This window comes from Helobdella robusta, assembly GCF_000326865.2.
Source record: "Helobdella robusta unplaced genomic scaffold HELROscaffold_12, whole genome shotgun sequence".
NCBI lineage: Eukaryota > Metazoa > Annelida > Clitellata > Rhynchobdellida > Glossiphoniidae > Helobdella > Helobdella robusta.
Window position 1 is genome coordinate 2,229,567 of NW_008703664.1, and position 17,596 is coordinate 2,247,162.

At 30.5% G+C, this 17,596-nt stretch overlaps 1 protein-coding gene across 1 annotated transcript; it reads right to left on the reverse strand.

Annotated features, from left to right (window-relative positions):
- Window positions 1-933: 933 nt before the first annotated feature.
- HELRODRAFT_186712 (hypothetical protein) lies at window positions 934-12,431 on the reverse strand. The gene is made up of 9 exons (XM_009013604.1): window positions 12,144-12,431; window positions 11,521-11,745; window positions 11,256-11,459; window positions 10,614-10,650; window positions 10,376-10,550; window positions 9,873-10,058; window positions 3,135-3,268; window positions 2,494-2,596; window positions 934-1,906 (listed from the first exon to the last, which is right to left on the reverse strand). The coding sequence occupies exons 1-9, from the start codon at window positions 12,270-12,272 to the stop codon at window positions 1,741-1,743; spliced, it is 1,359 nt and encodes a 452-aa protein (XP_009011852.1). The 5' UTR covers window positions 12,273-12,431; the 3' UTR covers window positions 934-1,740.
- Window positions 12,432-17,596: the final 5,165 nt, after the last annotated feature.

The following is a 17,596-nucleotide window of genomic DNA, read 5'->3' on the forward strand; positions in this document are numbered from 1 at the left end:
TTTTTAACGCCAGGTTTTTGTGTAGCGGAAATAAATTTCATCCATTATTTATTACGAATTTTTTAAGTTTATTTAAGGATAACGATTGTGTTGTATAAAATCAAAAACAATAATGCATATATATATGTGTGTGTGTGTGTATATATATATATATATATGTATACACGTTAATTTGTTTATAATCATATGTAATTTTGCTAACATATATACTTTATGTATGTTTGATATGGCTGAGATGACTATTTTAACAATGGTATACATGCTGTTGTGAATAAGTAGTTTGTAAATATTTAAATATTTTTGACATCTTGTAGATATGTTTTCATAAAATATATCTTTATTGTCATCGTTTGGCCGTCATTAATGTTTGTCATACAAGGCAATGATTTTTTCCAACCCCTTCATACATGTTAATTAAATACGATGTTCTTATTTATTCGTTAGTTTTTCGTTAAAATTTTAGGTTTTTTTTTTATAACTGAAATATAACTGAAATATTTATGGTTCATTGATTGAGTTTCCTACGAAGTGATTTATTATTTAAGTTTTAATTATTAAAAAAACCAAAAAGGTTGTCATTTGAAATCACGACGAAACGTTGAATAAACAAATGAATTTTTTGGCAGATTAAGAGTGGATTGCATTTTTTAATTAATATTTAAGATTAGACGCTACTAACAACGTTTAATCAAATTGGACAAAGGCTATCGAATTTTGGGTAAGAATTGCCTCGGAGGGTGAAGATTAGTGGTTTCATTTTGCACCTTAGAAAAGCGTTGGAGGGTCTGCATGTTGATTTATTGATAACTGCACTTCACACTGCGTCTACACATCTCAAACTTTGTTCGTTGACATCAACACTCGTCATTTCAATATCGTTTAATGTTCCATAATATATTTTACCATTTTATTTTTATTTAAAAAAAACTGAATTTTTTTTTATGTGATATATTTTACGTGATAGATAAAAAAAGTAATTATGTACAACATATAAAGTTTAAAAACATAAGATAGTAATTTTCCTAAATGCTTTTAAAATTTAATGAATAAATAGGTTTCTCAATGGGAATAATGAAACTATCACTGTCCAATGACTATAACAGATGGAAAGATTCGTTAAATAATGATAAACACTAAATGTTCGTAATATTAAAATATAACTCCAAATATACGCACATGCATTTTCTGTGTTTAAGGGAAGTTCAAGAGAATTGTAAGAGATAAAATAGAAATCTTTTGAGCATATTCCTACGGGTCTGTAAAAGATGTTGGCAAAAAGGATTCTAGGTGTATGTATGAATTCAAACACGCTGTCGTTGAAAATTTCATTTAAACATCTCTTAACATGAAAATTGTGAATTTTAAGGTGCTGTTGGTCATCTTAAATTCCACTTTACCAGTTAGGACTTTAAATGCCAACGAAACTGTACATTAGCAGGAGAGAAAATTTGCGTCTAAAATAAATATAAAATAAATGATTCACTTGCAGGTTCATGGTTGTGTGTAAAATATAAATACCCTAGAACATTTAAAAACAAATTTCAAGTCAAGTGAGGCAAGTCTCATAACCGACCAAGAATTAAATAATATTGATAATAATAATTAAATAATAATTTTAATAATTAAATAATAATAATAACAAATAATAAAAATAGAAATAAAGATTATGATGTTGTTTGACTGAATGAGCAAGCAGGCAGCAGTTCAGACCAGCTGAAGGATGAAGACAGGAGTAGGCAGCTAAAGCATCCGTTCCCTTTCCAGGACAGCTTGGACAGCTTCTTGAACATTGTGAACGGTTGCGAACGTCGGATGGCACATGCTCTCATCCATCACGTGCTCCTCTGTCCTGATCTTGGCTCTTGTCTTGTCAAAAACGCCAGTACATACCAGGATGGATTCACATCTTTTATGGAACAGTGATTAATTGTCATTAGTGAAAAATCAATCAAATATAAACCAAAAAAAGTCAGAAGCGCCTCGTATAAAACGTCATATTTAATCTCTAACTACTTTATAACCATTCTCACGTCAACTTAACTTTCAATACAGTTCAATACACCAATGACCACCAGCCACAATCAGAAAAAACTATCCTTTTGCATCACGTCAACACCATTTAAGTTGAACTAATTTTCTTCCATTAACATGCAATGCATCTTGAGCAACAGCAGTGCGATCCTACGAACATTTGTGAATACACACAAGGCGTTCACACTCAGTTTCAGACAATATTCGAACCAGGTGGATGTAAAAGAACAGCAACGCGAAGTATGGCACCCCTCTAGCCTGAATTAATTGGCCAACAGACGATGAACTGGATTTATGCAAACCCTCAAATAACAAAATACATGAAGGAATAAATAATTTCAGATCCCAAGCTATACATTTCACCTGTTTATATTCACTTATTTATTTATTCACAGAAATAGAATCATTACAAACAATAAATTATGTCACAAAATTTTGAAGAGAACAAAAAATTATGCTTACTTGTCCAGGATGACATTTGATATGGAGGGCTCATCTCTGGATAACATATCGTAAATGTTCAGATCATTCTCTAAACAATCTAGTGACGTTTTCTTCTGTTCAGCTGTTAAAATAAATAATAATTAACAATGTTGTGATTTATTAATTAAATTTAAGTTTAATTAAGTATACGAAATATAATTTACAAAGTAATTGATTGCATCACAGCTAACAACTACTTAACAACCAAAACTACATTTTCATGTATTGTTTAATGGTTCACTGAAGTTGTGAGCCTTGATGAAGAACTTCAAATTGACCAGAGCCGTTTTATCTACCACCAACCATTTAAAAAAAATATTCGTTGCTCTCATAAGAAGTTATTTATTTTTTTTTCTCAATTTTCTGAGACATCATATATCTTTTGTCATCAACCATTAGTTATTCATCACCAAAAAGTTAATTCATTTGACAACAAATAAAGTCTTCCTTCATGCTTCATTCATCCTAGCTTAATATTCCTAACTGAGATGTAAACTTACATTCTTGTTTCAAAAACATATCGCATGCTTACAATCATCTATTTATTTAGGTACGTAACTACACTTAAGCATACTGGATAAAAATAAAAATAATTTAAAAAATGAAATATATAAACCAACAAGAAGAAAATGAGGAAGATGAGGAATCCTTGCCAAGTTCGTAAATGAAGGGCTGCTTCCTTCTTTTGTCAGTCAGTCTCTGGATGCGACGGTTGAACAAATTTGCACCATATATGTCGGTGGCTGGGTTGTCTCTGGTTGGAAAAAACATTTTAGATCTGTTGTCATCGTAAGCATGGAATCAGATTCCACCAACAATTGAACACATCAGAAACTACATGCAACAACTTATACCATTCCCAACCCAAGCATTCAACAACTTCAACAACAGAAGGAAAAACAGAAAAAACAAACTGAACTGAAACGACAAAAATTCATGAAAATCAAGCAGAACTGGATCAGCCAGTCACAAACCAGTTACACAACATTATTGTCATTGTGAGCAGCAGTTGTATGCAACATTTTGCATTCTTCAGCAGGGTAAGATCCAGAAAGAACAAGTTTTAGTAACAGTCAAACACTGAGTAAGCAAAATAATAATAACATGAAAATATGCCAGTATTAAATATCCTCAACCAAGCATGAAAAGATTACCGACATTACACAACACTGGAAACATGTCACAAAAAATATCAAACATGAAAAATTGTGTGGTAAATGAATTAAACAGCAAACAAGTTCATTGAAATTTTGAAAATGAGCAAATTTAACAAAATTCATCAGAAACAAAATCTTAAAAAGATGATTCTTGCTGACTATCAATAATCAGCGAAGTCTAAATTTAGACCAAACATGAAAATGTGTTTTGAAGCACAATAAGAAAATTACGCTAATCAGTCAAAAGATAAAAATCTGTGCTAAGCATCAAGGTGAACTTAGATACAAAAACAAAAAACAAATAGGTTAAGAGCATTCAGCATTGTAATAGCGTATTCTTGCAATATATAGGCTTTCTATATTATATAAGTCCTATCATATAACTGTATTATATATATATATATATATATATATATATATATATATATATATATATATATATATATATATATGTATGCTTAACGTAGAAACAAAATAACTGAACATATAAACAAACAACTGAACATACAAACAAAATAACTGAACATATAAACAAACAACTGAACATACAAACAAAATAACTGAACATACAAACAAACAACTGAGCATACAGACAAACAAACAACTGAACATACAATTGCATGTAAACAATAAATTATGCATTCCTGAACTTGCTGCCTCGACGAATTTAAATAAACAATTCATGATCACGAACCAGGATTAAAGAATGAATGAATAATAATGACAAAATAGAGAAAGTCTATGAGGTTAGGTTGCTTGCATGCATGCTTGCAAGTTGTTTGTTTGTTGGTTTGAAGAAAGGAAGTAAGTTAAGTAAGAAAGTAAGTAAGTAAGAAAAAGAATAATTTTAGTATTAGACCGTGCCAACCTTTGAAACTACCCATCATCACATAAGTAAGTAATATGCATGCTCCAAACGTTTGCAGTGAAGAAAATGATTACATAAATAAACAAATAAATAATCAGAAATAAACAGAAATAAATAAAAACAAATTTCAGTCAAAGTGAAATTAGGCAACTTTATCTTTCTTGATTTGACAAAATATTTGTTAAAACTTGAAACATTTGAATTGATAACCCTCTACATATTCTAAATAAATTCTTCCATAGCATCTAACAATAAAGTAACTAGACAAAACATTTGGCACGTTCTCAGAGGAAAATAGTTTTGTTCGAATTAATGGATAAGAAAGAATGCTACGGCACGTTTTGTTTGTGCAGAAATACACTTTGATATTTGAACTAAAGTTCTTTATAAAATATTTTTACCGCAAACAAATAATGGTAAACAACAAAATAAACTGAAAAAGAAAACAAGATGAGAAGAAGTTATATATTAGACACTTCTGCATATGCATGTGTACAAATATGCACGTACACATACGCACGCATACACACGCACACAAATAAATGCTATACATCAGGGGTGGGCGAACTACGGCCCGCGGGCCGCATGCGGCCCGCCGACCCATTTTATGCGGCCCGCGAGTCCTTGAACGCACTTCAGATTTACATATAAAAAATGAATTTTTATGTTTTAGAATTGAATTTTAAACATTTAATTTGAAGCCATTGTATTCTAGAATTAAATTGTTAAAAATTTGCTTAATATTGTTCATTCTAATGGGTGCTAACGCTACATCTAATCAATGTATTCAAGCGGGCCGCCTAGCAAGGCATAGACTATTAGCGATTCCTTGGTTTTTTATTCATTTTTATATAGTTGATCTTCTTGTTAATCTTTAATTTAAATACCAGTTTTTAATTAAAATTTTAAAAAAATATTTAAAAATTAGAAAAAAATTTAAAGTTTTCTATGTATTTATTATCTCAGTCCGCTTTGAAAAGCTTGCGAAGTCCTCTGAGTTTTTAATTTTTACGCACAAATTTCTAATCGCAATAAACATTTTGTCACAATAATGTCATTATTATCACAAAATTGTCATTCCTGATATTTAAAAAATGTTGAATCGAGCTTATTAAGACAAAATTTGCTCTTCTCCAGTCGGGCTGACATCGGCGCTTGACCGAAGTTGGCTGATTTAAATTTTCTTCCAACAAAATCTCTCCTATCTGGGCCGCATTATCACTATATTTATTCTAGCTATACGGTCCATTCTAACTTGAACCTTTCAGTCTTTTATTTTAAATTCAATGGCAACACTGTTTAAAATTGAATTTTGTGCAGGAGGAAGCCATCTTTGTATTCTTTTTTAATTTTTTTGTTTCGTATTTAAAAGTCATGTCTGCTATCAAGAAAAGAAAAATAGATGACGAATGTCGAGTATTTAATGAGGAATAGACAACTAAATATTATTTCACTAACGTCGGTGGAAAAGCAGTCTGCTTAATTTGTCGCGAGTCCATAAATGTTTTCAAAGAGTATAATTTGAAAAGGCACCAGCAATCGAAACATTTAGATTTTGGAAGCAAATTCTCAGATGAAGATCGAAAAAGGAAATGCCAAGAATTGCTTAAAAATTTAAAAACACAGCAAAACGTTTTTACCAACAATCTTCAATCCAAGTGGCTGCAACAGAAGCTAGTTTGGTATTATCTCACAAAATAGTTAAAAATAGTAAATCATTTTCTGATGGCGAGTTCGTCAAAGAATGCTAGCTGGATGCAGCAAACATCATATGTCCAGAGCAGAGAAAAAAATTTGATAGTATTTCTTTATCAAGAAGAACTGTAGTCAGACGAATTACCTTGATAAGTGAAAACTTGTTGCAACAGCTTCAAATTGCTAGTAAAAAACTTTTGTGGTACTCTCTTGCTTTGGATGAAAGCACAGATATGCAAGACACATCACAACTCTTAGTATTTATAAGAGGAATCAATAATTGCTTTCAAATTACTAAAGAGTTGCTCAGTGTTGAATCACTAAAGGACACAACTACTGGCCAAGATTTATTCGATTCTGTGGAAAATTGTATTGAAAAAAATGGATTAGCCTGGAACAAATTAGCAAGTGTAACAACTGATGGTGCTCGAGCTTTGACTGGAAAAAACAAAGGTTTGTTGACACTGATAAACAGAAAAATAAAAGAAGAACATCCAGATCATGCACTTATATCTATTCATTGTGTCATTCATCAAAAAAATTTGTGTAAAGTTGGATTGAAAATTAAGCATGTTATTGACCCAGTTGTTGGGGTAATAAACATCATCAGAGCCAGAAGTCTTAACCACAGACATTGCTCGAAGATATGGAAAGTGAACATTCTGACATACTCTACTACTGCAGTGTTCGTTGGCTAAGTCTTGGCAGGGCACTGAGTCGAGTCTGGGCTCTCAAAGAAGAAATAGTTCTTTTTTTAGAAATGAAAAGTATCAATTCTGATTTTACTACAAATATTAAAAATGAACAATGGAAATTAGATTTTATGTTTGCCATTGACATTATTGAAAAGTTAAATGAATTAGACAATAAACTTCAAGGCAATGGTTTGTTTGAACATGACATGTATTACCATGTTAAATCATTTCAATCAAAACTTGCCCTGTTTTCTAGACAAGCAGATGAAAACAAGTTCTGTCATTTTCCATTGCTAAAACAGGAACTAATTTATGCTGAAGTAGCACAGAAATACAAAGAACAAATACATGATTTAGCTAGGGAATTTGAAAGAAGATTTGAAGATTTTAAAAACCTGGAGCCTTTGTTTACAATTCTCACAACACCATTTTGTATAAAAGCTGATGAAATACCTGAAGACTTGCAGTTGGAACTGCTGGACATGCAAGCAAATTGTGAACTGAAAGAAAAGTTTAAATCAGGTCTTTTGTTAGAATTTTATGGCTCTCTGTCTGATGTAGCATTACCAAATTTTAAAAGATTTGCTGCAAAAATGTTTTCAATATTTGGATCCACATATATAAGCGAAAAGCATTCTCTTGTATGAAAATAAATAAATCCAAAAATAAGTCCATGATAAATGACTGCAACCTAAATGCAATAATGAGAATAGTGACAAGTGATCTGGCTCCACAATTCAAGAACATTGTTGAAAATCGTGAACAGTTCTATACTACCCATTAATTAGAAAAACTTTTGTTAATAAAACTTATTTTTTATATCAGATTTACTGTAAAACCTGTTATATATGTAATTGACAATTTTTACAAATAAATAAAAACGTAATTTTTGGCATAAATAATTTATTTATAGCTTTAAAAAACACACACACACACACACACACACACATATATATATATATATATATATATATATATAATGAATATATATATATATATATATATAATGAATATATATATATATATATATATATATATAATGATGCGGCCCTCCAAAAGTAAAACGTTTTTCAATGTGGCCCTTACGAAAAAAAGTTCGCCCACCCCTGCTATACATTAAAACTACCAACACATCTTATCAACTCAAATTCTTCAGTCAGTATAAAACAAAACCGCGAAACTTGTTATCGGTGGCCTAAGATTTGATCATGTGACACCGACCTTGAACAAGCTTCACTGGCTGACGATAAATAAAAGAATAGTCTTCAAAATTGCAGTTCTTACGTTCAAATCATTGAATGGTATGTCACCGGAATATATGACGAGTAAATTCGCCAAAAAACAAGCTACATCGACTTTTCGTCTCCAGTCGGATGATTTGAATTTGCTGTCTGTGCCTGTTACACGTTTGCAAATTGGTTCAAGAGACATTGCAGTAGTCTTCCACCGGCGTTGAAAAGATTTGAACCCTCATTGGAATTATTTAAGAAAAAATTGAAAACTCTTTTATTTTCTGCTAAACTGTGAAAATTGAGACTTTCTTAAATTTTTAATTTTCATATATAGACACGTACATTTTGTTGACTTAAAGAGAGCGCTCATGAAACAGTTTTAATTGAAACAGTTTTAATTAGCGCTAACAAATAAATTGCTCTTAATAATGATAATGATAATAATAATAATAATAATAATAATAATAATAATAATAATAATAATAATAATAATGTTCACTAAAATTTGTGGATTTAAAAAATGTAACAGCATGTCATGTTGTTATCATAATTGGCAAACCCAAACCTTTTAAAAACGACTACATTTGTTTAACTGCTGTAGTTAGCCAAAAAGCAAAAGAAAGAGAGAGAGAGAGAGAAAGAGAGAGAGAGAAAGAAAGAGAGAGAGGGGAACCTGAAAATGCAGAGTGCGTCCTGCAATTGAAAACTATTAATAATTCGCTATTAATTTTTTGCATACATGTGGCTGTATGTGTGGAAAGGAAATGCAACCACACAACATACATGCTCAAATACGCACAATGGTGAATGGAAAATAAAATAATTTAACACAAATTAAACAGCAATATACAAAGTATAAAGAACAAAACATCAAAAATGATAAATAAAGTTATTACAGCAGTTTGAAAGCACGAACCACGATTTAAAACTATTATGAACGAAACAATATACAGATGAAATAGAATGATACTCAAATAATAAATAATATTAACTACGACGGGAATGAACATACATGTGTCTCGAGTATATATTTAAAGTCTTAAATGGCAACTAATTAAAAGTTAAATAAAATTTTTATTTCACACATCACGTTGTCAAATTACCCTGGCAGCTAACTTTGACATAAACCGATTAACTACTTAATTGAAATAACAACAAGCAATTAAAATTATGCACTTTTAAACTTAGCCAACTTTTTGAACCAGAAAACGACCATCTACACATTCATCACACCACCATAAAAACAAATAATCACGTCATCAGAGAAATAGATCACAATGTTCAACCATGGATTAAATGGAGATAAAACTTTCTTTACAACCCTAAATCTTCAACAGGTGCTAAGATTAGTCTTTCAAAATATTGACAAGAAGCAGACTTAGAGAAACATTTTTTTCAGATTTCAACTCACACTAAACATTCATTACAAAATAAAAATTGCTGCAGATTCATACGATTACAAATTATTTTAGTTCTAAACTGTTATGAAAATTTTAGGTCAATGATTTTGCACCTTTGGTCTTATTAAATTCACAGGTAAACAAGTTTATCTGCAGTTCAAAAACCATTCAAGTTTCATATCGAAAAATAATATCAAGAAGTCATCACCATGCAAAAGTATGACGAGATAAAAATACATCAAACATACCTCAAAATAAAACCAGGGTAATAAAAAAATGTGAAATAAAAAGAATGATTGAACATAACTTACCCAATGCAATACATGGTCTTGACAGGCGGCTTCTTCATTTTCAGTGCAATGGTCTGAAGGACGTGTTCAGCGTAATGATATGTGATCTCGCTTGGTTTGCCAAGCTTGGCAGTGTATTGGAGGGTGTTGTTCGTCAGCTTTTTGTAAAGGGTTTCCAAACAAGTCATAAAACATCCATGTCCAAATCTGAATTACAGTGGTAATAATTTGTTTTAATTTTTTTTTGTTTGTTGAAAACGTTTCAAATTTTCAACTTTCAAATTTTAAAAAGTATGGTAGGCCATGGTACAAATTCACCTATATAATATTTTCCTGTTTCCATTTTCATATAAATATCAAAAATAAATGAAGCTTTTAAAATGTTAATTTTCTGACAGATTGATGAAAAGTAAGAAATTAAATGTAAAAGCAGTTTGATGATGTGAAGGGGTTTGCAACAAAACTTGAAAGCAGTTCTGCAGTTTTAATGCCTCTTGGACAACCAACCCAAAATGTGGACGAACCTTGGCATGGGTGCTTCAGCCATCCACACAAAATCCATATTACAAGCAAGAATTGGGAGGTGGGGGTACGGAATATAAGGGAGGGCCTTGGATGGTCGACCATCACTTATCAGCACATCAATGATTATCTGTAGACTTGTTTCCCAGCTGACTGGCTCTCCAAACAAAACAATACCTGGTTAATTAATTTTTTCATAAGTTACCAGTTTTATTGAACAACAAATTATGAAAATCTCACCTTCAATTTTTGGAAAAAATTCTTCTAAGGCACATGGCTTAATTGAAAATATAAATAAAATTAAGTTATTTAAAAGAAATATACTATAACAAATCAAGAATTTTGCATATGAGCGGTGAGAATGAACAACAAGTATTATGAATGCAGCAGCGCATATATAATTTTTTAATTTCTGCAAATTTCCTTTCTTGAACCATCTCATCATCAACACATCAACAACTACCTTGATTCTGTTTTATGAAAACATGTAATGCTAGCCACAAAAATCTATCCTACACTCGTTCAACCAGTTCAATGACAACAACAGCAAACTGTTTAAACATTACTTATGATATACATTCCAGTCTAGTTGAATCATAAACATTAAAATTCACGAACTAAATTTAAACTTTTCTTTTGTTAAATCTAAAAACCTGCTTGTGGACAAGATTTTTATATAAACTCTGGTACTAAAGTTCTAAGATATTTGCAATGATCTTCGAAATCTGAGATACACACCTATGTGATTCAAGCCGAACACCTTAGAAGTACAATATATAAAAAGAAAAGGACCAAACAAATTAAATGAAAAAAACAATAAATGAATGAATGAACAAATCAACAATTAAATAAAAAAAAAACACTATATAATGTTATGCTCACTGCAGCTTTCCTTCTTTTATAATCATTTGTGTCTAACTTTGGAAAGCAGTGTCGAAACTGCTCTAAAGTTGTAACTTTGGAAAACCCCACAAATTTTGCAATTTCTTCGGTTGGTCCTTGCCCCGATACCAGCATGTGCTTGTCCAGCAATTGCCTGAACATTCTGAGAGGACTGTGAGACATGATTACCTGATCTGCATCGATCTGCAAGAGAATATTTTTAATGGAATAAAAATAATTAAAAAGCCGCAATCATAAAAGTTACTTGAATGTCGAGAAGTTGGGAAAGATGGTTAGCCTTGGACTGCCTCATGCTGTTGCCAGCATTCGTCACAAATATTGTTGGTATTTTAAACTTTTTACAATCATCGACGAGAAGTTTGAAAGCTGTCTTTGAATGGGGCAATAGCATTTTGCCTCTTGTTATGACTCCATCAATATCAAAAAATAAGCCAAAATCAGAAGAAGTTTTTCGACCATCAGTGATATACTAAGAAAGGCAACATTGATTAATTAAAAAAAAATTTATTTAGCTTTAAATATTATTTAAATTAAACAAAAAACAATATACACCTGGGGCAAATTACAAAGCATGTTTAGCTAAAAATGAAAAACTAAGACTTTCTAGTCTAGAGCCTAGAGATCTTAAACTAACCAATAGTTAAATTGTTCAAAATACATGATAACGTTAATCAACGGTTAATTTCATAATAATTAATCATTAATTAATAATTTATAGCAGAATTTGACCATTTCCTCTTATATCCTATACTATATATATCTACAATAGAAGTAGAGTAGATCGATTAAAAAATAACAAGAAAAACCAACATAACATGAAATAAATTCATTAAATTAAAAACAGAACATAAATAATAAAAAAGATACCGTAAGAGTTCGGTTCGGAGTTAGCATTATTATTCTTTTTATGTTTGTTTCATTCCTACTCTTCAACAGGTTGGCAAGTAACTGTGAAGAAAACCGTTGAGTGGACACAGTGGTCATCGGTACGGCCATTTCAAGCAACTTTATATAACTAACTCTAGCTATCTGATCAATAATCACTTATTACTTAACTGGATATTCAAACTCAGCTTTGTTTGATTGAACCTATTGAAACCAAACCAGCAACAAAAATAATAAGGACAAGCGTACCAAATTCCTAATCATTAATTTCCTAATATTTAATTTTAAATTTTTAATTATAAATTATTAAAAATTTTTAATTTAAAATTTAAATCAAACTAAAATGTATTAAAAAACAAAGGAGTGATTAATTAGTATTAATGAAGGACACTTGTCTCAGCCATTAATTACTTCTGAAAAGCTAGCAAACGTTAACTTTAAATTAAAATTTAAAATTAAAACGTTCATTTTTATTTTAAAAGTAATTTTTGAAAAATAAAATAAAAAGTATTGTAAATTAAATTTTTTATAAAATAGAAAATAATTTTCAGTGTGAAATAATATTTATTTTTACGTTAGTTAAACGAACGTTTTTCGACTTCAGACAAGTCATTAATTGATTAACTAAATAACTAATTAGACATTTCTTCCACGAACACAGGCTAAGTACGATGATGAATGAGTTGATAACATTAACAAACAAGTGATGAACTACCTACATCGAGTTTGTGAAAAGTGAATCTGAATAATCGAATATTATTTGTGATGCTGATCATAGGAATATACATAACGTATATACTTTATATATGTTATATTATATATTTATATATATATATATATATATATATATATATATACCTGGAACAAAGTTTGCGAAGCTTGACAAATATAACAAACTTAAAATATCTATCTATACATATATACCAGAGTCCCAAGCAAAGAAGATTTTTCCAAACGGAAACCACCCACATCCGTATTGTTCATTATCCTTATCCACACCGCATCCGCGAAAAGGCAACCTAAAAAAGCTTTTGAGGATAAATATTTATGCGTGAAGCATGTATGTCGGAGGTGGGAACTATTCATCCATTCATCCGTCCATCCATCCGTCCGTCCGTCTGTTTGTTCGTTTGTTCATTCATTCATTTATTCATTCAATCAGTCTTTCATTTACATACAACCTTGTCTTTATTGTCTCCTCTAAATTGGTCACAATCTCATCCGCCGACAAAATCAACGTAGTAGTAAAATCAAATTTCATGCTTTGCGATCAACAACCAACGGTGAAATGGTATTCAAATGTTTCCGTACAACTGGCACAATTCACAGTTTTAATTTTAAGAAAATTTTTATATAGCAAAATAGTTGCTTCAATTCAAATTTAAATTACTGTCCATGATTATGAAACTTATTAAACTTAATGAATTTATTTTTTATTTGGATTTAAAAAAAGGAATTCGTAAAACAAAAATTTAACTAAAAAACTCAATAACGTTTAAGACAGTATCGTTTTTAACAAGTTATGCTTATAAGAAGGGCTGCTGACAACATCTTACTTGTATATATTTCCATGTATGTATTCGTTTGTGTGTGTGTTGCGTTGTACCGTAGTTTGTATGTTTGTGTATGTTATAAATATAACAAACATACACGCGTATGTACAAATCCTAATGTAACCTACGTTTGAGAGTATTTGCGCTAAAAAATGCAACAAAAAAAGATACAGAATTGCATTTTAAAGAAAACAAACAAGTGAAGAAGCACTTATTTGAACGGCATTTAGTGAGAAGCCCCCTCTGCGCGTCAAGGCAGTTGTTCATGAAGGGGATAATAATAAAAAGATAAAAGATCCTTATCAGAAAGCTTAGCGTTGTATGCATCTCAAATTGCTTATTTATATAAATAATCCTATCTACCTACCTATTAAATATTATATGCATGTGTGTGTTGCAAGTGCAAGAAAGTATAGAAGAAAGAGATAAAAACTTACGTGCTCACCTGTTTAACTGCATAATTTAATAGGTAGGTAGATAGGATTATTTATATAAATAAGCAATGCTGTATGTTTTCTATCTATAATGATATCGGTAAAATAACGAATACGGCTAGAAATAATAAAAAACTTGACTAACATAGAATATAACGAAATTTAACTAAAATATAACGAGAATAATAACGTGTTGATTGTCGTGTTTGATTGCTGTTGTTGGTGTTGTGTTGAACAAAAAACAAAACAATTCAATGCAAATAAACTAGAACGCAAGAAGAATGAAAGAATAGAGTCCCTAACTTACCTATGTTCACTTAATTAACTCACCTACCTATGTTCAATTAGCTCAACTTACGTATTAATCCTACCTATTTGTACGATTACGAAGAAAGTAGTAAGGAAAAGGATAAAACAAAACAACGAATGTGCGTATGTATGTGTGTGTGTGTGATTGTGTTTCTTGCAAACTCTATATAACAGCGCAACAAAACTCTATATAACTCTATATAACCGCGCAATAATAATATCGGTAAAATAAACGAATAAGTCTAGAAATAATAAATAACTTTAATAAATTAAGATAAAAAAGAAATTTAACTAAAATATAAGGAAAAGAATATTGTGTTGATTGTCGTGTTTGATTGCTGTTGTTGGTATTGTGTTGAACAAAAAACAAGCAAAACAATACTATACAAATAAACTAGATTGAAGGAATAGAGTTCTTAACTTACCTATGTTCATTAAATTAACTCACCTACCTATGTTCAATTAGCTCAACTTACGTATTAATCCTACCTATTTGTACGATTACGAAGAAAAAAGTCAGGAAAAGAGGATAAAACACCAAGCAAACAAAACAACGAATGTGTGTATGTATGTATGTGTGTGTGTGTTTGTGTGTGTGTGTGTGTACAAACTATATAACCGCGCAATAAATAAAACTCTATATAACCGCGCAACAAATAAAACTCTATATAACCGCGCAATAAACAAAGATGTAAAAAAATGAGATCAGGCGCCCCCGACCATGTGCCGAGGGACACCTGATCTGACTTCAACTTTTTTCGGCTCCCTTTTATACTATTTCCATTCATACATTCTCAACATTTCAATCATTCGTAGCAATGATAAGCTTATATGATGTATGCAAAACACTATTATACATGCTTAACGACAATATACCAACCATAGGCCTACTAGAAGGTGATTAAGGAACGTCACCCTAACTTTCTGATTGGCTCGTTTGGTTTGGACACCGGATAACGTACACGTACACACGCAATTAATAATATTTTTATTTAATTATTAAATAAATTTATTATTTAAAAAATTATTTTAGATACTTGTATGCATGTGTACATGTTTGTCGTTACGAATACCAAATTTACTTACACGAACAATTTTGAAATTTATAAATGTACAGTAAATGTTTGTGAATATGTCTATGTATATTCATATTCATTCATTTATTCGTTCATTCGTTCGTTCGTTCATTTATTTTTTCGTTTGTTCGTTCGTTCATTCATTCATTTATTTTTTCATTCATACATTCATTCATACGTTCGTTCGTTTGTTCATTCAGTCATTCACACGGTTTTCATGAATAAGCTTTGTGTTGGAATTAATTATTTAAATATATTTTTACCCGGATAGTTTTAAATAAAATTTTTGTTTATTTTATTTCTTTCATTTTATGTGTTTATAATATCACACACACACACCATACCACACACACACACACACACACACACACACACACACAAATACATATTTTATTTGTTAGTCTGTTTTTGTTTGTCTGCTTGTTTTTTTTTGTATTGCTTAGGGATTTGTTAGTTAGTTAATTTGTTTGATTGTTTGTTTTTATGTCTGTTTATCTGTCTGTTTGATTGTTATTTAGTAACATTTTTATCTGGTTTAATTTAAATAAAACTTGATTCATTTGTTTCATTTCGTATGTATATCGGGCACGCTAAACACTTACAAACTCAAAAACACATGCATACGCGTATTTATTGGTTTGTTTGCATGTTTGTTTGTATGTATGTATGTATGTATGTATGTATGTATGTATGTATGTTTGTTTGTTTGGTTAGTTGGTTGTTTGGTTGGTTGGCTGAAAGGTTGATACTTTGGCTGTTTGGTTGGTAGATCGGTTGTTTCGTTGGTTGGTTGGCTGGTTGGTAAGTTGGTTGTTTCGTTGGTAGTTTGCTGTTGTTATTATTAACTTTGTTGTTGTTGTTGTTGTTATTGATGTTGTTGTTGTTATTGATGTTGTTGTTGTTATTGATGTTGTTGTCTTTTGTATTGTTGATGTGGTTATTATTGTTGCAAAACAAAAGTAAGCATAAACCGATCAAACACGCGTTAGATCAAAAATCAATAACATTAAATCAATAAACTTTATACAGATGTGAATGATTGAATCGATTGTAAGTATAATATATAAAAGAAATGAAATAAAAGTAATACATAATTTTCCGGTTATATAAAGTTATATAGAGTTTGCGCGTTTATATAGAGTTATATAAAGTTTGCGCGGTTATATAGAGTTATATAGAGTTTGCGCGGTTATATAGAGTTATATAGTTATATATAGAGTGGTTTTTATGTTAAATTATTTATTTTAGGTGGGTTCTTTAGCGGTTACTCATACACACATACATACATCATGTTTGTTTGTGTGGTAGTATTCTTTGTTCTGTTTTACTCCTTTTTCTCTTTCTTCATGAGGTTTAGTTAAGTTAATGAAACATAGGTAGGTGAGATTAATTTATTATATAGGTAGGCTAGGGCATAAGGTAATTTAGTTACATAGGTAGGTTAGGGACTTCTATTCTTTTACTTGGTGGTGTGTTTTTCGTTGTGTTTTTTTTGTTTTGTTTTATACAATACATTCAGCAGGTACGCGGTGGTTCCTGGTTTTAATGAGATTTTTATTTTTTTAATTTAATAGTTCGTAAAGTTATAAAGAGTTATATAGAGTTTGCGCGGTTATATAGAGTGGTTTGTATGTTATATTTTTTTATTTTAGGTAGGTTCTTTAGCGGTTGCTCATACATACATACATACGTCATGTTTGTTTGTGTGGTAGTATTTTATGTTCTGTTTTACTCTTTTTTCTCTTTCTTCATGAGGTTTAGTTAAATTACTGATACATAGGTAGGTGAAATTAATTTATTATATAGGTAGGCTATGGTATAAGGTAATTTAATTACATCAGTAGGTTAGGGACTATTCTTACACTCTACTTGGTGGTGTTTTTTGTTTTTTGTTTTTTTTTGTTTTGTTTCACACAATACATTCAGCAGGTACGCGGTGGTTCCTGGTTTTGGTGAGATTTTTATTTATTGATTGTAGTTTGTGCGGTTATATAGAGTTGCGCGGTTATTATTATTATTATTATTATGAATGTTTAATAGGCGCTTTTTCAATCTTCTCAAAA